Here is a 20,830-nt window from a genome sequence, read left to right as displayed (position 1 = left end):
CCCCACTCATTTTTCATGAGAATGTCAAGGCCCACCAGCTGAGATTTCTCTAAAGCCAGAGAACTTGTTTAGTAAGTCTGGGTCCTACAGCTAAAGCTTTCTGTCTCCTAAGCAGGAGTTCTTGCTGTCACTCACTCACTCACAGCAATGCAAAACTGAAATCAAACTGATGACAATTTTAGGGCTATTTCCATCCTTCACATCCTGATGGAAGAGGGTGTAATAGGAAGTAACCATCATCATCCTACGTTTCCAGTTCTCTCCTGTCTCCACTTAGAGGACCTACTGGAAATAAATTATCATTTCCCCCACAGGGCTCCACCTTTCCTGAGCTATCTAGTTCCATTATGAACACGTTCATTGGCTCCATCTTCCAAGTACCATGCCTTGGAGAACAGCAGAATCTCTCCCCAAGTCCCAACTTGTAACAGATTTCACACCTGTGAGGAATTCTCCCATATGTCCTCTTTCTGCTTCTTCTCAAAGCCTCTTATCAGCCACCTGTCCTTTCTCATGCCTCATCCAGACCGCTGTCCCAACTGCATCCTGCCTCTTCCAACCACTCCTTCTCCAACATGGACTATTCTCTCTTCCTAAAGCTGAGCTCTGGCCCCATCAGGCCTCTGTTCAAAACCCTGGAAAGGCCACCGAGGTTCGGTCTACTTGGTAATGAATGATAACGCAGCATCACTCTCAGCCCTCCCTTTCAACCGTCACCGTCTCCCTCTAACCCCATGGGCTTCTCTTTGAAAGCAGCTGGCCCTGCTACTTTGCATGGCCGTTGGCAGGCACAGGCCTTCCCTCTCTGATAGAAACCGTCAGTACCTTATTCCTTTACAGCCCTACGATGCTCAGCAAAGTGCCAACCCACCTGAGCCTGAAGCCTCCTGAGGGCAGAGGGAGCACAGTGCTTGGAAAGCCCCAGTGCTGTGCCACAAATGACCATCCCTGCCGTCCTTTACAGGAACCGGACTCTCCTCTGCTCAAGTGCAGAGTTGGCAGTGAGGATGCCCAGAATCCTCAGTCGAGTCACACAACCATTAAAACGACCCAGGCATCTGCCAGGCCTGTCCCTGTGTGGATGTCAGATCAGGCACCTTCCGCTATCCATTCGGCTCTGACCACAGCAGTTCCACTCATCCCCTTTTCACGTCCTCACTCACTCTATTCATAGGCAGGGCAAACACCTCGGGGGCAAAGTTCCTTCTGTCCTCATCCTGCACACCTTCTGTTCTATCCTCCAACTCATTCCTGTGTCTCCAGGGGGCCTTGCACTCAGCTAACTGTCAAATGCTCTGGTGACAGAAGGGTTTGTGTTATGCTTCTTAAAGACCTGACTATGATAGAATTTCCGACACTAAAACTAATTCTAAGGCAAGAAATTAGCCCGAAGGAACCCCAATCACATTACAAAATGCAGTCATCTACCCAAAAAGCTGGACCTTCTAAAGATCTACTAAAAATTTCTAAAATTAAAAAAAAAGAAAAAAAAATCCCACAGATTTTATATTACCTTTATAATGAAAAAGAATCAGGAAATACTATTTCTAACAGCTGCCTCATTCTTTGTCCCCTCCCTGCAAAATAAGAGAGTTTTCTTTTAAAAAGCATATTAACTTCTACTTGTGGGGAGAAAAAAATGTGCAGCACACCAAGGGCTGACACTCGAGGCACAGTTCTGGAAGCACCCGATCCATCTCATCTCACTGGACTGAACCGCCAGGTCCAGACCTGAACCCGGGAAGCTAAGCCTAGAGTGTGTGCTCTGAACCACCATGCTTTCCAGCCTTGTGCAAAATCTCAGGGACTGAAAATACTAACAAGACTCTTCCTACTTTTGCTATTGGCTTGTATTTAGAAACTCAGAATATTAGATATTAGAACTGGGGCGGGGGGGACGGGGTGCCAAAAAGAAGTCATGTGATCACATTAATAACTTCATACCTACATGATCTCAAGTAATCCTCACACAAGCCTATGAGGTCTTACTATTAATAGCCATACTGTACAGTGAGGAACCTGGGGCTCAGAGAGGTCAAATGCCATGCCCCAGGTCACACAACTTGCAAGTGACAGAGCTAGGATTCATACTCTGGAAGTTTGCTTTCAAACCCTTGCCCTGAATAGCTAAACTAACTATACTAAAGGTCCAGGGAAGTTGAGTGACCTACTCATGAATTCATATCCTAATTCAAGTCTACTGAATCCATGTGCTCGCAAGGAAAAGTTATGGTGTGAAGAAAATACGCTTTTAAGTTATATAGACCTGGGTTTATATAGACTTACTTATCAATTGTATCTACTTGGACAAAATTAGTCTATCCTTTTAAGTCTTAATACTGTCATCTGAAATACAATACCAAATACATATAGTTCTCAAGGACCTAAAATAAATTAACAGGAAAAGAAGCCAGCAGAGAGACTGGAGCCGAATAAATCCTGCTTCCTCTGTGTCTCCCTTTCCCTCCCAAAGCCTACAACTACAGGACACTGCAGGATTCATGTGGGACTCAAGTGAATGATGAGGTGCCACCCAGACAAGCAACGGCTTGAGTATTCCTAAGAACAGAGAGACAACTCTAGAATCCCTGGGTCCTGTACCTGGGAGACAGGTGAGAGAGTCAATTCCTAGGCAGGTTGATAAGAAGTCTGGGGGTCCCCGAGGAGAGAGGAGTCTGGGGTTCTCAAGGAGGAGACAGGGGTCTGGAACTCTCAAGGAGGAGGAAAGGACAAGCTTTTTTTTTTTCCTCTACATTCGTTAGTCTTAGTCACATAAAACGTTTTTTTCTTTAAGCCCGGAACTGAGGATTACACAACAAACAGCTCAGTTTAAACTCTACTAAGGATTATATAACAACAATGTATCCTGCTTGAGGGCAGTTTCTCCTTCCTGAAAACCTTCTGGCTAATCCTATTACCTTAAAATGTAAATTGTGGGAGTGGGTCTGATAAATTTTCACAAACTTGAGGCATTGTTTTGATTTATTGTAATAATTAAAAAGTATGTAACTCCCTTGCTAACACTAGCAAGGGGGGCATTCTCCACCCTCCTTCTGATGTCTATGTCAGAAGCTTTCTCTGTCCCTTGTCTTACTTTAATAAAACTCAGCTACACAAAAGCTCTTGAGTGATCAAGCCTGGTCCCTGGTCCAGCAGCTAAATCTTCTTCGGAGATCACGAATCGTTCACCATAAACTATCACAGGTATATAAACTCAAGAAAAGTCCAGTTCTAAAAATTCCTAAACTCACACATTCTAAAAGATTAGAACTGCCAAAGTTCCACAGGAAAATTTTTATTCCAAGGGTAAACTCTATAAAGCTGTCTGCAGACAAAGAATTACTCATGAATTAACACTGCAATATAAACGGACTATTTAAATTTGGAAATAAGTTTCTGGAAAAACTCATCAACATTCTGAAAGGATCATGTAAAATATTCTGGTAATTGAAGTCTGAAAAAGACAGAGAGAAGACAGTGAGTTAGCTGAGACGAATACACACATTGGAACCTTTTGATACGTGTTTTCATCTTTACAAACTAGAGAAAGAGAAATTATCTTTGGATCAGCATCATCCTCCACAGTAAAGGAATATTGCCTCTATTGTTAATGTCTAGACACTCAAAAAAAAAAAAAAACCCAGAAACCTAATGGAGCTATTTTCAAATCTACTGCTACCACAAATCCCCCAATTAGTCTGACTGCTCCCTGAGTGCAGAACTATTTCTCACTCCTCTCTGCTCCTTCCTATACCGTCTAGCGGAGCTGTTTACTCATAGCATATGTCTGGCAAATGTTTGCTGAATTGAAATTCAACACTTGGCTTCAAACATCATCTTTCAGAGCTCTCCTACTTGCCCAAAGGTGTTTTTAAGAAATCAGCACTGTTTACCAATGAACTTGAAGTTAGAGGAGAGAAAAGAATGCTGGATAATTCCCCGACGCTGTGCAGAAACCTCCAAAGGACACAACACAAACACTGCCAGAATCCAAAGCAGGAAATATCCTGCTTTTCAGAGTGACCCCAAAATTGTCTTCTGTCAACTCCAAGTAAAACAACAATGATCTGCAGTGTGAAAACACTTATGCCATTCTTAGCAAGCCTCTAACCTCTAGTTTCACAGAAAAGTTACTCTACCTTAAAACACATATAAACTCAGATCTGGAAGGGATCATGATAGGTATACAATAAAGAGTTGCTAAATGAATGATATCATTATGTATGCTAATCACTGTTAAATTCTATTGCAGACATGTGTACAAAGTACCAGAGGAACAAGGACGGAATTGGCTACATGTGCCCAGACAAGCTGGCAAAGATGTCAGAATGAGAGTAGCATTCTTGAAGAGTAGGTTCACCACGTACAAGGGGCAGAAAGACATTTTAGGCAGAGGGACAGCAGATGCAAAGTAAGGGGAACCACATAGCATCCAGAGGGGAAGTTGTTACGAGTGGCCAAAGAATATGGTACATGTGAGGAAATGGGACAAAAATCTGGAAAAGTAGACTAGCTCACATTATAAAGAGTACACCACGACAGGACTCAGACTTGATCCTCCAGGCAATGGGTATATATGCAGTCACATGAGAACTGTGCCAACCAGAATTCAATCACAACTAACCAGAAGCCAAAGAACCAAATAATGTTTCATCTTACTCCTCTTCAAAGGAAAAAACAACATAGCTTTTAAGAAGGACCTGGCAAAATTTACATACATGCATGTACACATTACCTGAGGATATTCTTGGTTCAGTAAAGACCAAAACTAATTTTTGATGACAGCTGACACCCATCAAAAGTACGTCCTCAAACCACATGAATATTTAATGAAACTGAGTTCCAAAAGGGCTAAAGGACTTATTCAAGAGCCTATAGTAGTTAACAGCAAAGCTAGGACAAAATCTTACCCAGGGTACTTCCTAGTTCCCTAGAACCCTAAACAAGTTTGTTGCTCCTTCCCTTGTGCGAGGAAAGTCTCAGAAAGGCAGGAGTGAACCAAGGAGAAAGTGAAAGTGAAGTCGCTCAGTCGTGTCCGACTCTTCGCAACCCCATGGACTGCAGCCTACCTGGCTCCTCCGTCCATGGGATTTTCCAGGCAAGAGTACTGGAGTGGGGTGCCATACAGAGCAAAAGGTAGGGGACGAGATGATGAATAGCATGAATACTAGAACCAGGCTTACACGCTGCAAGCACTACATAAATTCTCACCATCATTTATGATCATCTCTCTCTGAAGAATCATACAATCGCTGGTGGTTCACAGCAACCCCCACTGCAGCTTTTCATATTTGATTCGAAAGTAGGCAAAGACCAAGAGCTGTAAGCATGTGGTGATGTCTCTACCTTTGGGGGGAGGGCTCTTGGAGTCCTCCATAGACAGCTTCAGCTGCTGGATGAACTCGCCGCCATACACACTTCTTTCTTGCCAGATGTTCAGCAATCTTTCTAAAGGTTTTTTACAGCCTTCATCTGCCTCTCTGCCCAGAAAAGATGAAAAGATATATATATAAGCTTAAGATTTTTTATTTTTAATTAGGACAGATTTACTTTAAAAAAAACAAAAACAAAAACAGAAAACACCAACAACTGACTACATGATTTACATATTTAAAAAAAGAAGGAAGACTAAGGTACATGCTGTAATTAATGGATACTCAAAACTTCACCAGAAACTATATTCTCCCTGTGGCGTGTAGTGAAGAGAGAGGGATTATGTTACAAAAGTAATCTGTGTCTTTTATCCTCTTTGAAAGGCAAACAGGGCAAAAGCCAAAGGCTCATTTTCACTGACAGAAAATTATCAAAAACCAATCATATCAATTGTGACAGCATGTTTTTTAGAATGAATTAACTTAAATCTAGTGCCAGACATACTGCTGAAAAATCAAGGCAGGCCAAAACTTTTTAGGATGAGAAAAAAAAATGATTAAAATCAAATGTTTAAAATGGGGAATACATTTGTAACAACTCATCAATGCTAACACACCAACACCTCTAACATGCACAAATACAGTTGTACACATATATATGTCAAGACTAATCTCAACTTTATACTCACTACTTCATAATTATTTTCATTTCTTGCTAGGTCTACCTTCCAGGTTCACACAAAGGTGTTGAGCAGATAATCTTAGAACACACCGAGCATAATACAGTTCTTTGTAATTTATATCTGAATGAAAGCAGCTAGATAGTTTTATTCTTGACATGTTACTCTTCTTAAAACAGACCATTTTTTAGGGCAATGACCATAGCTCACACTCAGCGTAAGACAGTTGTTTACCATAAAGTGTCAGACAGCAAGTGGAAGCGTGGAGGAAAGACTTTTCGAAAGGAAAACAAATCTGAATTGTTCTGTTCTGTGAAGCACTGAGGGATTTTACACAAGAGATACCCTGACATCTTAGCATCTAAGTCAACAGCTTTAACAGGAAACTCAAGAAGTAGTGAGTGAAAGTCGCTCAGTCCTGTCCCACTCTTTGCGACGCCATGGAAGGTAGCCCCCCAGGCTCCTCTGTCCAGGGGGATTCTCCAGGCAAGGATACTGGAGTGGGTCGCCATGCCCTCCTCCAGGGGATCTTCCCAACTCAGGGAAGTTGGAAAGTCCTGCATTGCAGGCAGATTCTTTACTAACTCAGCCACCAGGGAAGCCCTCCATACCAAGTTCAACTTAGATGGGAATTTCACCCACCACCAGCCCTGACAACACTTTTAAAACTCATGTGGTCAGAGTATTATAATTACTTACGAATTATTAGTGGCAAATTTCGCTAAATTGGGGGGGGGGGTCAAAGTACTAATTAAATCAGGATACATGCAAAATTAATTATTCTTTTGTTCAGCCTTTTTTTAATAAGTCAGAGGTCACGATGAGGAAGGGGGGGGAAACTTTCCACTGATAACTTATAAAAAGTAAAGATATCACCTTGATATTTATAAGAAAAACATCTCTACTCCATCTTCAAAATACATCTAGAAGCAAATTACTTCTCTTTCTCTGCTATCAGACTGGTCCAAGTCACCATCATTTCTTGTCTAATGACGACAGCAGCCTCATCACTAGTCTCCCTGCTTCCACCCTGTCCTCCAACCATCTATTCCTAAGTTTTAAAACTCCAATCCTAACTGTATTGTGAAGGCAGTTCACGTCACTTTTTCTCCATACTTCCAACAGTTCTTCACACTTTCCCTCAGAATAAAAGTGAAAGGCCTGATAAAGCCGACAAACCCTTCTCAGGCCAGCCCGTCGTTTCCCTGAGCTCACCTTCTGTCCTCACTCTCCCTTCCCTCCACAACAGCTCCCTGGCCCTTCTGCCTCAGGGCCTTTGCACCTCGCCTGGAACCACATTACCCAACACAGCTCAGGCCCGGCAAGGCCCCTCTGCTCTCCTCCTTCAGGTGTGTCTGTTCACACAACACCTTTCCAGTGAATCCTTTCCTAACCTTCCTATTTAAGAGTACACTCCTTACTCCTGCTTAATTTTTCTCCATAACATTTACTAGTTGGATGTGCTGTATGTACAGTTTCCCTGTTGTTTATACTCTTTCCGTTTGAATGTAGTTTTCACAAGGGCAGGGATGTGTCTTCCCCACACTGCTATATGCCCAAGAATAAGCACAATAAATGCTGAACTGCAATATTTTGAATAAAATTTTAGATAGGTTTCAGTAGGCCAGACAATTAGTTAGCTGTCAAAGACCATTTTACTACATGGAGGTCATTCACGTCAGATGTCAATTCAATTAAATATTCATCAGCTCATTCACTGGGGTTTGTGAAATACCGTGCTTGGAATACACTGAACAAGGTCTAGGTCCTCACCTCTAGGGCTTGATCTAGCAGCACCCCACCTCTCCATCCATACCTTCACATTCTAGAACACTCAACCGTATTTTCTACTCAGCATTTTGCTGCCACTGGTGAATGTCACTGTGTTCATGCTATCTCTGCTCCCTTGAACGGAACCCCCAAAATGGAACAAGGTAAACAGCAGGAAGCTGTGAGTAATTCCGGTAGTTGAAGTCTACAGGGAGTGTGTGGAAACAGAAGAAACTGGAGGGATACAGACAGAGTGGCCTGAGACTATACAGGACTTTATTTTGTTGTTAAGTCATTATGGCCTTTATCCTGGAGGCAACAAAGTCCCTAATGTGATCAAATATAGGCTTTAGGAAAATGAAGTCATTATAACTATTGTAACAAAATCACAACTAACCAGAGTTTAACTGGTTGGTATTTTAACATAAAATCTGTTCTCTTGGGGCTTCCCCAGTGGTCCAGTGGTTAAGTCTGCCTTACAATGCAGGGAATGTGGGTTCGATCCCTGGTAGGGGAACTAAGATCCCACATGCCAAGGGGCAACCAAGCCCACGTGCTGCAACTAGAGACTGTGTGCCACAAGGAAAGAGCCTGCTGACACAATGAAGACAGCTCACAGCCAAATAAATAAAGATATGTATTTTAAAAATTAAACAAATAAGATCTGTTGTCTGCAAATTTTCTTAAAAGAGAAACCAATCACGACAACAAATTCCTGTCAAGGATTTAGTTGAAAGGATTGTGAGGGACACCTACCCAAACACCACCCACCATTCCTGCAGCTGGTGGTTTGGTGCTCCATGAAGGCTGACAGCACAGCTGCCGTCTCACTACTGGACGGTGGATACTGATGCTCAAATCTGTTATCACCAAAAGATTTTCAAAAGGCTTTCACCATTAAAGGCTAAAGCCAAAAGGGCGCTCTAGTTTAATGAGTGAATTAACCATGATAGGCTGATTCCTTAAGCACTATAGTAAAACAAAGACAGAGACACAACAGTGAAAAAATCTTTTTACAGATGGGGCTTTGCTGTATATAAGTAGCTCCAATGAAGTGGAAGTCACTTTAGCACCTGAACTGGATACAACCAAAGCAATAAAATCATTTTATGACAGGAGGAGCTGTCTTTTCAAGTTGTACTAATTCCATTCTAAATAGAGATATTTAAGTGAAAGAGCACCAAAAAACCCCTTGCCACCTATCAATGAATAAACAGAGATAAGTATATATATAACTTATTTTGTGGAACACAACTTAGTATGTATCTTAATTCTAATTAATTAAAAATTTAACCACTGAAAATCTGCTCTAAAAAGTGAAAAGTATGTATTACACCCATGTGGGACTGCTGACTGAAGTGTCAGCTGGACACCCGAGGGCCCGCCAAGCCAGGTTACGGGTCTTCCTTTGCAGTTCTAAGGGCACTGCCTTCCTCGGTACACCCACTGCAGCTCGTGTTTCTCTCTTATCCCGTGCCCAGCAGGCCAATGGCGGGCCTACTCAGGACAGAAATTCTAAGTACACTCAGCACTTCCAAAAGCACCTCATGTAAGGGCAGAGCAAAAACAGTCCTTTGCAATTGTGTAGAAAAGGTGATGGATAGGGAAGCCTGGCGTCCATGCAGTTGCAGAGTCTGACATGACTGAGCAACTGAACTGAACTGAGAAAACACTTAACCCGGCAGGCCTGAGACTGCTGCCCTGAGAAAGGCCTGCTCACAGGGCTGGCCCTTGATTGGCATCTGGGAACTTGTATTTCAGACATGGTCCCATCACATCCTAACAGATGAGGGTGGTTTACTGTGCTTAAACCGTTTGTACAAACAGTATGGTTTTAGGCTGAACACCTGCTTTTCTTCTGGGAGTCTAGAATTTTGGCCAAGAGTGCCTGTGACCAACCCCAACAAAACCTCTAGGTACTAAATCTCTAATGGGCCCCCCAAGTAGACAACACTTGGCATGTGCTGTCCCAACTCAAAGTGGGAGGAACTGAGTATGTCGCATGGGATTCCACCATGAATGCACTCCTGGGAGTTTATGCCTGGTCTCCTCTGGACTGCACCCCTTGCACCTTTTCCCTCTGCTAATTTTGCTTTATATCCTTTCACTGTAATAAATCACAGCCATGAACACAACTACACACTGAGTCCGGTGAGTCCTCCTAGCAAGTCACCAAACCTGGAAGTGGTCTTGGGGACCCATGACTGTTATAACAGGAAATAAATATGTATAGAGGGATAATTCCACATTCATGTCTCCAGAAATTAATTTCCTACTGAGCTTCCAACTATTTCATCCATCCGCCTACCTGGCAACACCCCTTGGAATATCTATTAGCCATCTCGAACTTAATATAGCCAAAACAAAATTCCTGATTTCCTCTACCAATTCTTTACCCCAATCTTCATCATAGTAAGCAGGGCCATCCAGTCATCCATACTCATGTCAAGAACCTAGAAATAGGCACTCTTTGACTTCTCTTTTCCCTCACTACCAGCTCCCACTTAATTCCCACAAATCTTATCAATTTTACATGGGATTGGGCCACAGAAATCTATTCATACACATTTAATAAAGCTGTAATCTTCTCACCACTTCTGAGTCCTAGCCAATGTCATCTCTTGCCCATGCAAGTGCAACACCCTCCATGCCCATGTCCCTGCCCTTTATAATTCACTCTCCACCCCAAAGTGGAGGGATCCTAGAACAAAAGTAATTGGAATATATCATTCCCCTGTTTAAAATCCCTCACTGACATCCCATCAGGACAAAATCCTAACACTTTCCCAAGGCTCACAGGGCATATGTGACTGTCACCTGGCTACCTCTCTGGTTACTTAAACTGCTATTCAAATTATATCTACTCACAGGAGCTTGGGTTCCGCCCTGTAGCTTAGATGGTAAAGAATCTGCCTGCAATGCAGGACACCCAGGTTCAATCCCTGGGTGGGGAAGATCCAGAGAATGGCAACCCACTCCAGCACTCTTGCCTGGAGAAGTCCATGGACAGAGGAGCCTGGGGGACTACAGTCCAAGGGATCAAGGAGAGTGGGACACAACTGATCGACTAACACTTATTTACTTATAAGCTTGACAAGCTTTCCCTGACTTGAGAGGTTTTCCTCCACCCCACCCCACCCCAGGTGGCAGGGGGTTTGAAGGAGAAAGTAGGAAATTATCATAAAGAGATTCCTAATCAATTTTAGTCAATATTAATGGGTCTATCTTTGTTCATTAATTGGCCACAAAAAAAAAATACAGAGAGCATTTCTCATTGTTGATAAGGTGCCTCAGGATCAAAGTGGACTGGCTGAACTTTCTATCCTAATAATGGGGGTGGGAGTAGGGAGGGAACTTAGAAACATGGGGATCTTGGAAATAATATCCAAACAGAACCTTAAAAAAACTAGAAGAATGCAAAGAGGAAAGGTAACAGTCCTATTTTTTTTTTTTAGGATCAGGTCTATTTTCCCCACAATGCCATGGAATTTGCCAAGACGTGTTTACAATGTCTCCTCGATAGGTTTTAAGATGAAACCAAGTAGAAAAGGAATTTTAATCTTGGTATTGCTCATCCCTCTTCTCCCACCCCTTTCTACTTATCCTTTTCTGATTTGGGGGCAGCTAATGATTACTGTTCAATGTTTAAGGGAAAATGTATGTTATCCCTATAGGAATTATTTTAGTCAATTTCCTATGCTCTAAATTAGTTAACTTATTCAGTGACTATTTACTGTGGCCCAGTGACTATTTACTGTATCTGTGCCAAGGCTGTGCAACAATGTTGCTCAGCTCTTGGGACACCACTGCCATCAAGACTAAATGGTGTTACCTAAGCTACATAAGCCAGTAGCTCTATGCCAGACACTGCACTAGATGCCTGGAACACAGCAAAGAACAAAAAAGAAACAGTCCTTCTCTTCACAGAGTTTATAATTTAGTATACTCCCATGAATGAGCAAAGACTGTTGTTTAACTTTAACCTCACAACAACTCTAAAGAGATAGGTGGTAACATCCCCTTTTAACCAATTACGAAACTCGGGTTCAAAAAGCTAAGTAACACAACCAAGGCCACTCAGACAGTGTTGGAGGTAGAGCTATAAGCCCACATCTAAGAAACCGTGAACTAAATCTCCTCAAAAAAATTGCCTCTCTAGTAGTAGAAGGCTACTCTAGTAGTCTGCTCTAAGTTTATTCACTGTTATGAGGATTCCATATGTTTTCAAGTTCCTAACACATTCTGCTTTTTCAGTAGCCATGTTCACAAAAAAAGTCACTTGGCAAACAAATATTTTGTTTCCATCTCTATAAAGCTAGATGTCATTTCTTAAAAATGTTCTGAATTTTTCATTTCATTCTTTCAAACTTTCCAAATCTTTCATGGAATGCCAGAGTTATTTCCACACTTAAGGTCTTTCACTTACACTAGACCCTAGAACAGTTTTTGTTTAACCCACTAGTCTCCTCACTGCCAGTTTCCTTTGGCAAAGATGTCTACTTTCATGTTTACTTAGTAACATTCTAGTGAAAAGCAGTTTTTCTTTGCTGCTTCTGGGCAGCTCAGTGTCAAAAGCAGTTTGCTTTTAAATGAATAAAAATTATTTGTAAAACTTTTAATGAAATGTATAATTTCCATGATCTCAGCTATATGCATACCCTACACTTCCATCCTCTGTCACAAAACACAACAGTGGCAGAGACTTAATATGATAGAGCCAGAGAAACTTCACACTAATAATTACTATCTTTGCAGTTACAATAATGACTACTACTTTTAGTAAGTTAGACATCCAGACACCCAGAAGGAAGTTAATAAAAACAAAGGCACAAGCAACTAATTTCTTGCTAAATAGCACAGTTTTGTTACTGGAAAGTTCCCTTATACAATTTAGCTTTTTTTTTTTGACCATAAGCTAATGAGATAACTCAGCCAAACCAAGGAAAATAACATATTCTAGAAATAAATTCAACAGTGAGTACATCTAGGAGAAAAGATGTGCTTCAAATGCTAGACTGAATCCCTTCAATACAACAAAATATCTACATGTCTGACATAGTTCTCAAGGGCCCAGGCAAAACAGAAAACTGCAATTTGGCCTCTCCAACACTTTCTATAAAGCACATCTCTTTAAAGTATGAAGTTGGCGAGTTACAAAGGTTATCACAAAAAAGGAACAAAAAGGAAAAAGTAATGCATTTAAAAATAAAACATACCTGGCAACATGAGAAAAAGCATCCACAAGGACAGATTCAAATTCCCTTGTGAATTCAGGTCCTTTCCTTTTACTGTTTTGAATGACATCGTTGGCTAAGTATAGAAAAGTAAGCTTTCTATTTGATTTGGCTGGAAAAAAAGAAAAGACAATTTAGCTTACACCAAGGAAATTCTCAATCCACAATTCTTTTGCCTTATGCTACTCCTAAAGAATACTAAGACAAACATTATCCACTTGAGGTCTAGACTGCTATGTTTGAAAACAAACAAACAAAAAAACACAATTTAAGGAACTCCTGGAGGTATGTCTAGTAAAATAGAACTGAGAATACAATTTTGAAAAAACAGGAAACAAGAAAAGCCATCTTAATTTCTGTGTTAATCAGTGTAATTAATTGGCAATAAAAATGAAGATAATCCAGAGAAGATTCCTAAAGGATAAGCAGTCAATATTCTCCAGAAGACATGTTAAAAGCAAGATTTTCATTTACTCTGTTGCAAAGATGAACATTTCTAAGTGAAATTGCTCAGTCGTGTCCGACTCTTTGCGACCTCATGGACTGTAACCTACCAGGTTCCTCCATCCATGGGATTTTCCAGGCAAGACTACTGGAGTGGGTTGCCATTTCCTTCTCCAGGAGATCTTCCCAACCCAGGGACTGAACCTGGGTCTCCCGCATTGTAGGCGGACACTTTACCATCTAAGCCGCCAGGGAAGTCGAACATTTCTAACTCACTGTTAATTATCAAATACCACAGAATGAAAGACTGAGTTAGGTTTCAATTTTAAAATAGATTCTTGTAATTTATGCTCCTGGACCAAGAATTTCTTTTTCAACAGTTCAATAACCATAAATGGTCAATGATGCCAACTCTACAATCCAGAGGAGTTTCTAGATGTACTCGTGGATATTCATCTTAAATAAAAATACATGTTAATCTACATAATCAGCAAAAATTTACACGTCTGAAATCTGGATATGCAAATTCATGGCTCCCACAAAAGTCCTTCTCTCTTATACCTACTAAATGCAGTATTCTCTATTACTCTACATGGCATCATATATTAAACCATAAAAATCTCATGCACTATATCTGAGTTACAGTTGCTTAGGGGAACATACTGAATTTCCTGGCTTCTCTGCACATAACTTTTCAACCATGGAGTTACATCAATATCATTTTTGGTCCCAGTTTTCCTTTGTAAGAAATAAATAGTAACACAATCAGTTCAAAACATAAAGTATTCTTCAACATCAAAGTGCCCGAAAAACTCAAGCAAGCCCTATGTCAAACTTTACACACTGAATTACTAGTTCTTATTCCTTGCTCTGAGAAACCATTTCTGTTTCTTCTGAAATGCACACAGCATGCATAAACTCTGACACAGCAGGCATAAGGTCTGACATTTTAAAATGTAGTACAGGAGAATAACTCAGGTAAAAACACGATTTTTAAGGCATGTTACAGTTTAAACTGATGACTTAAAAGTGCTCATAAAATTAAACATGGATACACTGAACTGTATTAACCTTCTGGTAATAACCTAGTTTAGACGGACAACTGATGAGAATATTGAAACCTGGAGCTATCTTTAACTGTTCTAATGATTATTCAAAAGCAGAATGTAAGCATCAATAGTTTCAATATGCCACTGCTGCTACAAAGGTATGATTACAGCAAAAAGTGTTTGTTTTTTTTTAAGTAAACCTTGTTCTAGGATATTGCTGCAAATTAAAGCTATCACGTTAACAACACCATGAAAGTTGAAGATTCAGAAGTAAAAGAGAACTTCTACAGAGAAAATCGGACTAAGTGAACGTTTACAAATTTGATATAATTTATGTTAAAAAAAAAAAAAAGCGCAAAATCCATGTTGTAAAATGTCTACTAGGCCATTCAAGAGCTGATACACTGTGCACTATTACAAATATGATAGCTAAGAAGATACAGAGTCAAGGTTTTCACCATCTATGATGCCCATTAATTCTCATCACCCTCAAACTTAGCAATGGGAATTTGTTTAGGATAAAACTTCATCCCTCCACATTCAACGTCCTGAATAGTCAACATTAGCACCATGTGTGCAAAGGCAATATAACAAGCCTTAGACAGAATTCCCTGGTGGTCCAGTGGTTAGGATTCTGAGCGCTCACTGCCTAGGGCCTGGTTCTACCCCCGGTGAGAGAACTAAGATCCCACAAGCCACAGCCGAAACAAACAAAAACAAAAAACCCCACAAAACCCTAGAATACTTGAAAATACACAGTCACAATACACAGAACACACACACACCCCCCATCTACTCCAGCCCTTGTTCAGGTGTCTTTCCAATATGTCAGTACAGACTCTTTCACTCCCTACAGAGGCCCATTCCAAATTGGTTGAAACAGTTATTGAGCAAGGTTTAAGTAACTGGCTGTCCAAAATTTTTCACTTGTTTGGCTGGTTTTGACATCTAGGGAAACTAACTTTTTTTAAAAAGGTCTATTTACCTGCATTCAGGATAAAGTACAAAACACTACTGAAAAATGTTCACCTAAGAGCATTTTCCCTGGAGAAGGAAATGGCAAACCACTCCAGTATTCCTGCCTGGGAAATCCCATGGATAGAGGAGCCTGGCAGGCTACAGTCCATGGGGTTGCAAAAGAGTCTGACAGGACTTTGCAACTAAATAACAACACAACAGAGTATCTTATACCAAACTGTTTCAAAAATAAAGGGAGTCTACCTAGAACAGAGTCCAAAGGGATAAATTAAGAATTATTCCTAGGAAATGGAAAGAAAATAAAACAGCAGGAATAGAAACAGTATCCAAGCAGGAGAAGGAAAAAGTTTAAAGTCTCATAAATAGTTGGAGGCAAAAAGATGATGATCTGTGAGTGTCTTAAAGAAATGACTACAGACAGAAATGCCCACTTTTAAAGACTCAGGGTGGGCTAGGACCTAAAGGGCTAGTCAATTTGAACATTAGGGCACAAAATCCTTTTCCATTTTAGTGTGGAGGCATTTTCGATTCACGAAGGAAGCTTGGGTAATAGAAAACTGTATCCTAAAAAGAAAAAAGAAAACTGTATCCTGAGGCTTGGAAGACCAGCCTTTAGTTCTATATTGTCCAATATGGTAGCCACTAGCCACATGCGGCTATGAATATTTGCTTTGTACCTAACAAAACTCAGGAACTGAATTTTCCATTGTATTTATTTGAAACTTCCTTAGTCACACATTTTGAGTGCTCATGACCAAGAGGCTACCTTATTGGACAGCAAATGTAAAACATTTCTCTCATCACAGAAAGCTCATGTCCCAACTGGATAACCCTTAACAAAGCATTTCATCTCTTCGTATCTTTATCTTTTCATCTATAAAACAGGGATAATAATACTGACCTACTTACAACATAAAGTTCCATTATACGAGATTAGGGTTTAAGGAGCTTCATAAACAAAAGAACTCTAAATTGTTACTCTCAATAACTCAAATATGGTGAGGTGGGGAATCAAGATGGTGTCACAAGAAGTGACATTCGAGATGGATTTTGACATGCCTCTGAGATCCTACTAGAAAGGATCCTATAGAGGCAATTCAAATTTTCTCCCCACATCTCCGATGATGGAAATAATATCTGAGTGGCACAGTAGGGTACACGAATGAGGTTCTGGGAGCCCCAGGCTCTATTCTCCAACTACCTAGAAGGATGAAGGGGACCACCCCCCCACATCTCGGTACAGCACATGGTATTTGTGGGGGGTGAGGGTCTCTGCCAGAGGACTAGAACTGGGTCTCCCAAAAGAATCCCGGATTTTGGTGTCTGCCAATCTGATGTTATCCGAGGCTCACAGGTTCTCTCATCTGCAAAACAGGGTGACATCCTGAGCTCATGGAGCAGAGGACACATGCAGTTACTTCCCATGCTAGAAAAGGTCTACCACACACAGGCTGTCCAAAACAGCACTGAGCTTCATTTCCTCGGCTTTTTGCTCTGAAACTCACCAGGGCATGAGACAGCTATGCAGTTGCCCATCTTTCCCCACCGGAAAGCAACTGTGGCAAAGACCATGTCGCACATGGAGTCCCCAATATCTATCCAATGCCTACACTGTGCCTGACACCATGCTAGACGTTGATGTGGATTAGGCTGATCACTCTTCACCACACGCTGTCTGAGCCTTCTTTTTTCTCACCTGACAAGTTTCTACTTCACAGAACTCTGAGAACTTAAACAAAAGACATGTGTGTAAAGAAATCAGTACTGCACTTGGCACAGAACAGATGCACCATAAGTATCACTTATCATCTTCATTTTACAGATCAGGAAACTGAGGAACAGAGACGTTAAGCCGCTGGGGCTCAGTAAATGACAAAGTCGGGCTTAGATTCCAGGCAGTTGGCCTCTGGGGCCAACAGGCTTTCAAGCACCCAACCCAGTGCCTGGCACATGACAGGCTGAGCTCAATCAATGGCGGCCAGATCGTGAGCAGGATCTAGAACTAAGGAGAGCCGCATGAGAAGAGGAGCCTGAGAGGCGAGGTCTAGGTGGAGTGGCCTCTCAACTTCTCTGTAATGGCAGTGACTATATCCACTCCCCAGAACAGTGCTGAGCATTGGGTGCAAGGATGTACGAAAGGTCCTAGCACACTGACTGGCACAGAATAAAGTCTCTGTAAGGGCCAACTATCCTCATTTCCGTTTGACAGATGAGAAAACAGAGGCTTAGAAGAAACTTGCCCGATATCACTCAGCTAGTAAAAGTGGCTGAGCCAGGGTTCGATCTGGGCAATCTTACTTCAAATCCCTAGCCAGCGCCTGGCACACAACAGGCCAGGCCCTGTACCCTCCACCTGGCGCTCAACGGGGCCGACAGAATAATAGTCAGAAGTGTCAGAAGAAGCCGGAGGGGGAAAACGGCTGGATGAACTGAGAGTCCTGAGCCCTGGTCGGTGGAACTTCAACAAGCACCTTAAACCTTCCGAGGCCTCGGTTTCCTTCTCCGAGAAATGAGGATAACACTGTCTTCAACCTCAGCAACCGCAATCCATCAGAGGCCCGGGCCTGGAAAGCCAAGGCTCAGCTAAGAAGCTAGAGGGGCCGCGGGAGTGGGTGCGGACGAGGGCAACCAGGGGGAGGTCCGGAGGGGGACGGAGAGAATGTTTACCTTTGCGGAGCTCGCGGTGCCACACCGAGACGATGGGCCCCGCGTGCTTGCGGTGATGGATGAGCCACAGGGAGAGGGTCTGCACGCTCTGCTGAGAGTTGCTCAGCTCCGAGAGCTTCTTCTCCAGCGCCGACTCGGAGAAGGACGACATGGTGGCGGCGGTGAGGCCCGGCAGGGAGCGGCCTAGGCCGCCCAGTGCGGCGGGAAGAGTGACGGCACGAGGCCGGGGCCTCACTCCACCCGCCTGCGGGACTCTTCACGGACTGACAGACGGCCCGGGGGCCCGGCGGGGGAGGGGATGGGTCTCCGCAGTAACAGGCACCCGCACCGCCGCCACAAGATGGCCACCGACCTCTCACCCCGCCGCGAGAGCAGGGTCAAAGGGCAAGCGCAGAAGTGGTGGGGCACCGGGGTGGGGGGAGTCAGAGTGTACAAAACACCCCAGTGTTGGAGGCCTCTTTGAATCTCGCCCCTGCGTACTCCGAGAGCGGCAGACCGGGAAAAGAGCGCACTTCGACGGCCTCCGGAAGGCGCTTTCACCGCTCGCGCCCGCACGCCGGCGCAGTGAGTCTCATCGGAACACTTTCTCCCGCTCCCGCAGAACCTTTCTGGCGCTGGGCGGTGCGCGAATTACACGTCACTTCCGGCGCGGCGGAGGAGGCGGGAGAGTGAGGGAAAGGCTGGAAGACGAGGTAAGGGAAGAGTGGCGCGAGCAGGAGGGAGCCCAGCAACCACGAGCCCTTAGAGGGGAATCCCAGGGAGACAATGAGACAGAAATCGTAACCTGGGAGTGGAACGGGGCCTTTCTCCTTCACCTGGCAGGCCACAGCCACACTCTTCCTCCTGCTTTCTGACCTCCCACCACAAAAAGCTTTTTGTTGGTTCTGCCAAGCCACCCACGTGCACTTTTTCTGCCTCCACACCTTGGCTTTTGCTCTTCTTTCTCCGGAGGTGACGCCCCCGTCCCCACGTGGTGGGCTCCCACTCCACCTCCAGAACCACCCTTAGTGGCCAGTTCCGATGTTGTTTGTGAGAGCACCGCTGTAAAACACACCTTTGTGCTCTTGGTTGGTGTGCGTGCCTGCGTGCGTTCTCGCTAGTGTTTGACTCTTATGCAACCCCATGGACTGCCGCGTGCCAGGCTCCTCTATCCATGGGATTTTCCTAGCAAGAATACTGGAGTGGGTTTGCCGTTTCCTACTCCAGGGGATCTTCCTGCTCTTCGGAGAATTACAGGCTGCCCTCTGGGGTGGGGGTGGGGATGGGAGTCCATTTGACTGTTGCTCAAATTTAAGTACCATATGTTAATTTTGTGGGTGGATAAGGAAGTCAGTGGGTTCCTTAACCTCCTTTAAGAAACACTATTTGACACTGTTTTCGGAAACAGAAATACTCTGTACCCTGTTCCTATTTCAAAAAATTTATAGATTGCAGTTATCAAATCAGCAGAGAAATTTGTCCTTTTAACTGCTATGGGGTGGTGGTAGGGAGTTAGGTTATTGTAGACATAACAGAATTTTTAAATGTCCCGATCGTAGTGGAACCGACCAGTTGAAGCAGATTCCACTTCGGAGACGCTGTTCTATTATAGTCGATGCCTGTTTTTGCTCTTACTGCCCTGTTTTTTGCTTAGCTGCTTTTACTTCTCCTCCAGACTGGAATCGTGATCATCATAGCCAACATAATGAGCTGCTGCTGTGAGCTAGACGCAGTGTTTTCACACAGTGACTCATTTAATCGTCACAACAAAGCTATGAGATGGTATTATGTATTCCCATTTGGCAAATGAAGAAACTGAGGCTGAGAAAGCTTAGATGACCTACCTAAGATCACATATCTAAGATTACAGGGAAGGGACTCTACCTATCTTTTTTACCCTAACACCTTATTCATAGCTGATTGAGTGAATTAATATCAAAGAGGTGAAAAGCCTAAAATCACAGTCAAATAGTCATAATTATAACCTAGGGCCTTTGAGTCCAGTTGCTCAGTCGTGTCCAACTCTTTCCGATCCCATAGACTATACAGTCCATGGAATTCTCCAGGCCAGAATACTGGAGTGGGTAGCTGTTCCCTTCTCCAGGGGATCTTCCCAACCCAGGGGTCAAACTCAGGTCTCCCGCATTGCAGGCGGATTCTTTATCAGCTGAGCCACCAGGAAAGCCCAAGAATTCTGGAGTGGGTAGCCTGTCCCTTCTCCAGCAGATCTTCCCAACCCAGGAATCGAACCAGAATCTCCTGCATTGCGGGCGGATTCTTTACCAGCTGAGCTACCAGGGAAGCCCCAAATCTAGGCCATCTTTCTGTATTAAGTAACAGTGTCATATAGTGAGCACTTTTACACCAAGTTACTGTGTATTAAGCATCTTACATACATTCTTTTATTTAATTGTTAACAGTCCTATGGGATATGGGTATCACTATTTGATATATGAGAAAACATTAAACATGGATGAGTAATCTGTTCAGTGTCACTTGGACACAAGAAACAACAGAACTGGGAATCAAACTGAGGTTATCTTGTCACAGATTCTTCACTCTCAAGCCGGGGGGGGTTCATTTATTCTTTCAGCCAGTAATTTTTGAAAGCATATGTCTGAAGCACTATTCAGAATAGTGCAAACAGACTGAATCTT

At 42.9% G+C, this 20,830-nt stretch overlaps 2 protein-coding genes across 3 annotated transcripts in view; one reads left to right on the top strand and one right to left on the bottom strand.

Moving 5' to 3' along the window:
- Positions 1–18,733, bottom strand: part of RPRD1B (regulation of nuclear pre-mRNA domain containing 1B) — a 56,091-nt gene extending 37,358 nt beyond the window's left edge. Inside the window, exons 1-3 of one of the 2 annotated variants that reach the window (XM_043478749.1) lie at positions 18,195–18,730; positions 13,039–13,168; positions 5,347–5,480 (exon numbers count right to left, since the gene is read on the bottom strand). In XM_043478749.1, the coding sequence (XP_043334684.1) occupies positions 5,347–5,480; positions 13,039–13,168; positions 18,195–18,345 (415 nt within the window). In that variant the 5' untranslated portion in view covers positions 18,346–18,730. Of the gene's footprint in view, positions 1–5,346; positions 5,481–13,038; positions 13,169–18,194 lie in introns of both variants that reach the window. The other variant, XM_043478750.1, reaches the window with a different exon arrangement.
- Positions 18,734–18,746: 13 nt separating this feature from the next.
- Positions 18,747–20,830, top strand: part of TTI1 (TELO2 interacting protein 1) — a 41,017-nt gene continuing 38,933 nt past the window's right edge. Inside the window, exon 1 of the mRNA XM_043478748.1 lies at positions 18,747–18,886. The gene's annotated coding sequence lies outside the window, so the exon portion shown is untranslated. The remainder of the gene's footprint in view (positions 18,887–20,830) is intronic.

The sequence above is a fragment of the Cervus canadensis genome, chromosome 10 (genome assembly GCF_019320065.1).
Source record: "Cervus canadensis isolate Bull #8, Minnesota chromosome 10, ASM1932006v1, whole genome shotgun sequence".
NCBI lineage: Eukaryota > Metazoa > Chordata > Mammalia > Artiodactyla > Cervidae > Cervus > Cervus canadensis.
The sequence above is the reverse complement of the archived record's forward strand: the minus strand, read 5'-3'. Positions and strand labels throughout refer to the sequence as shown.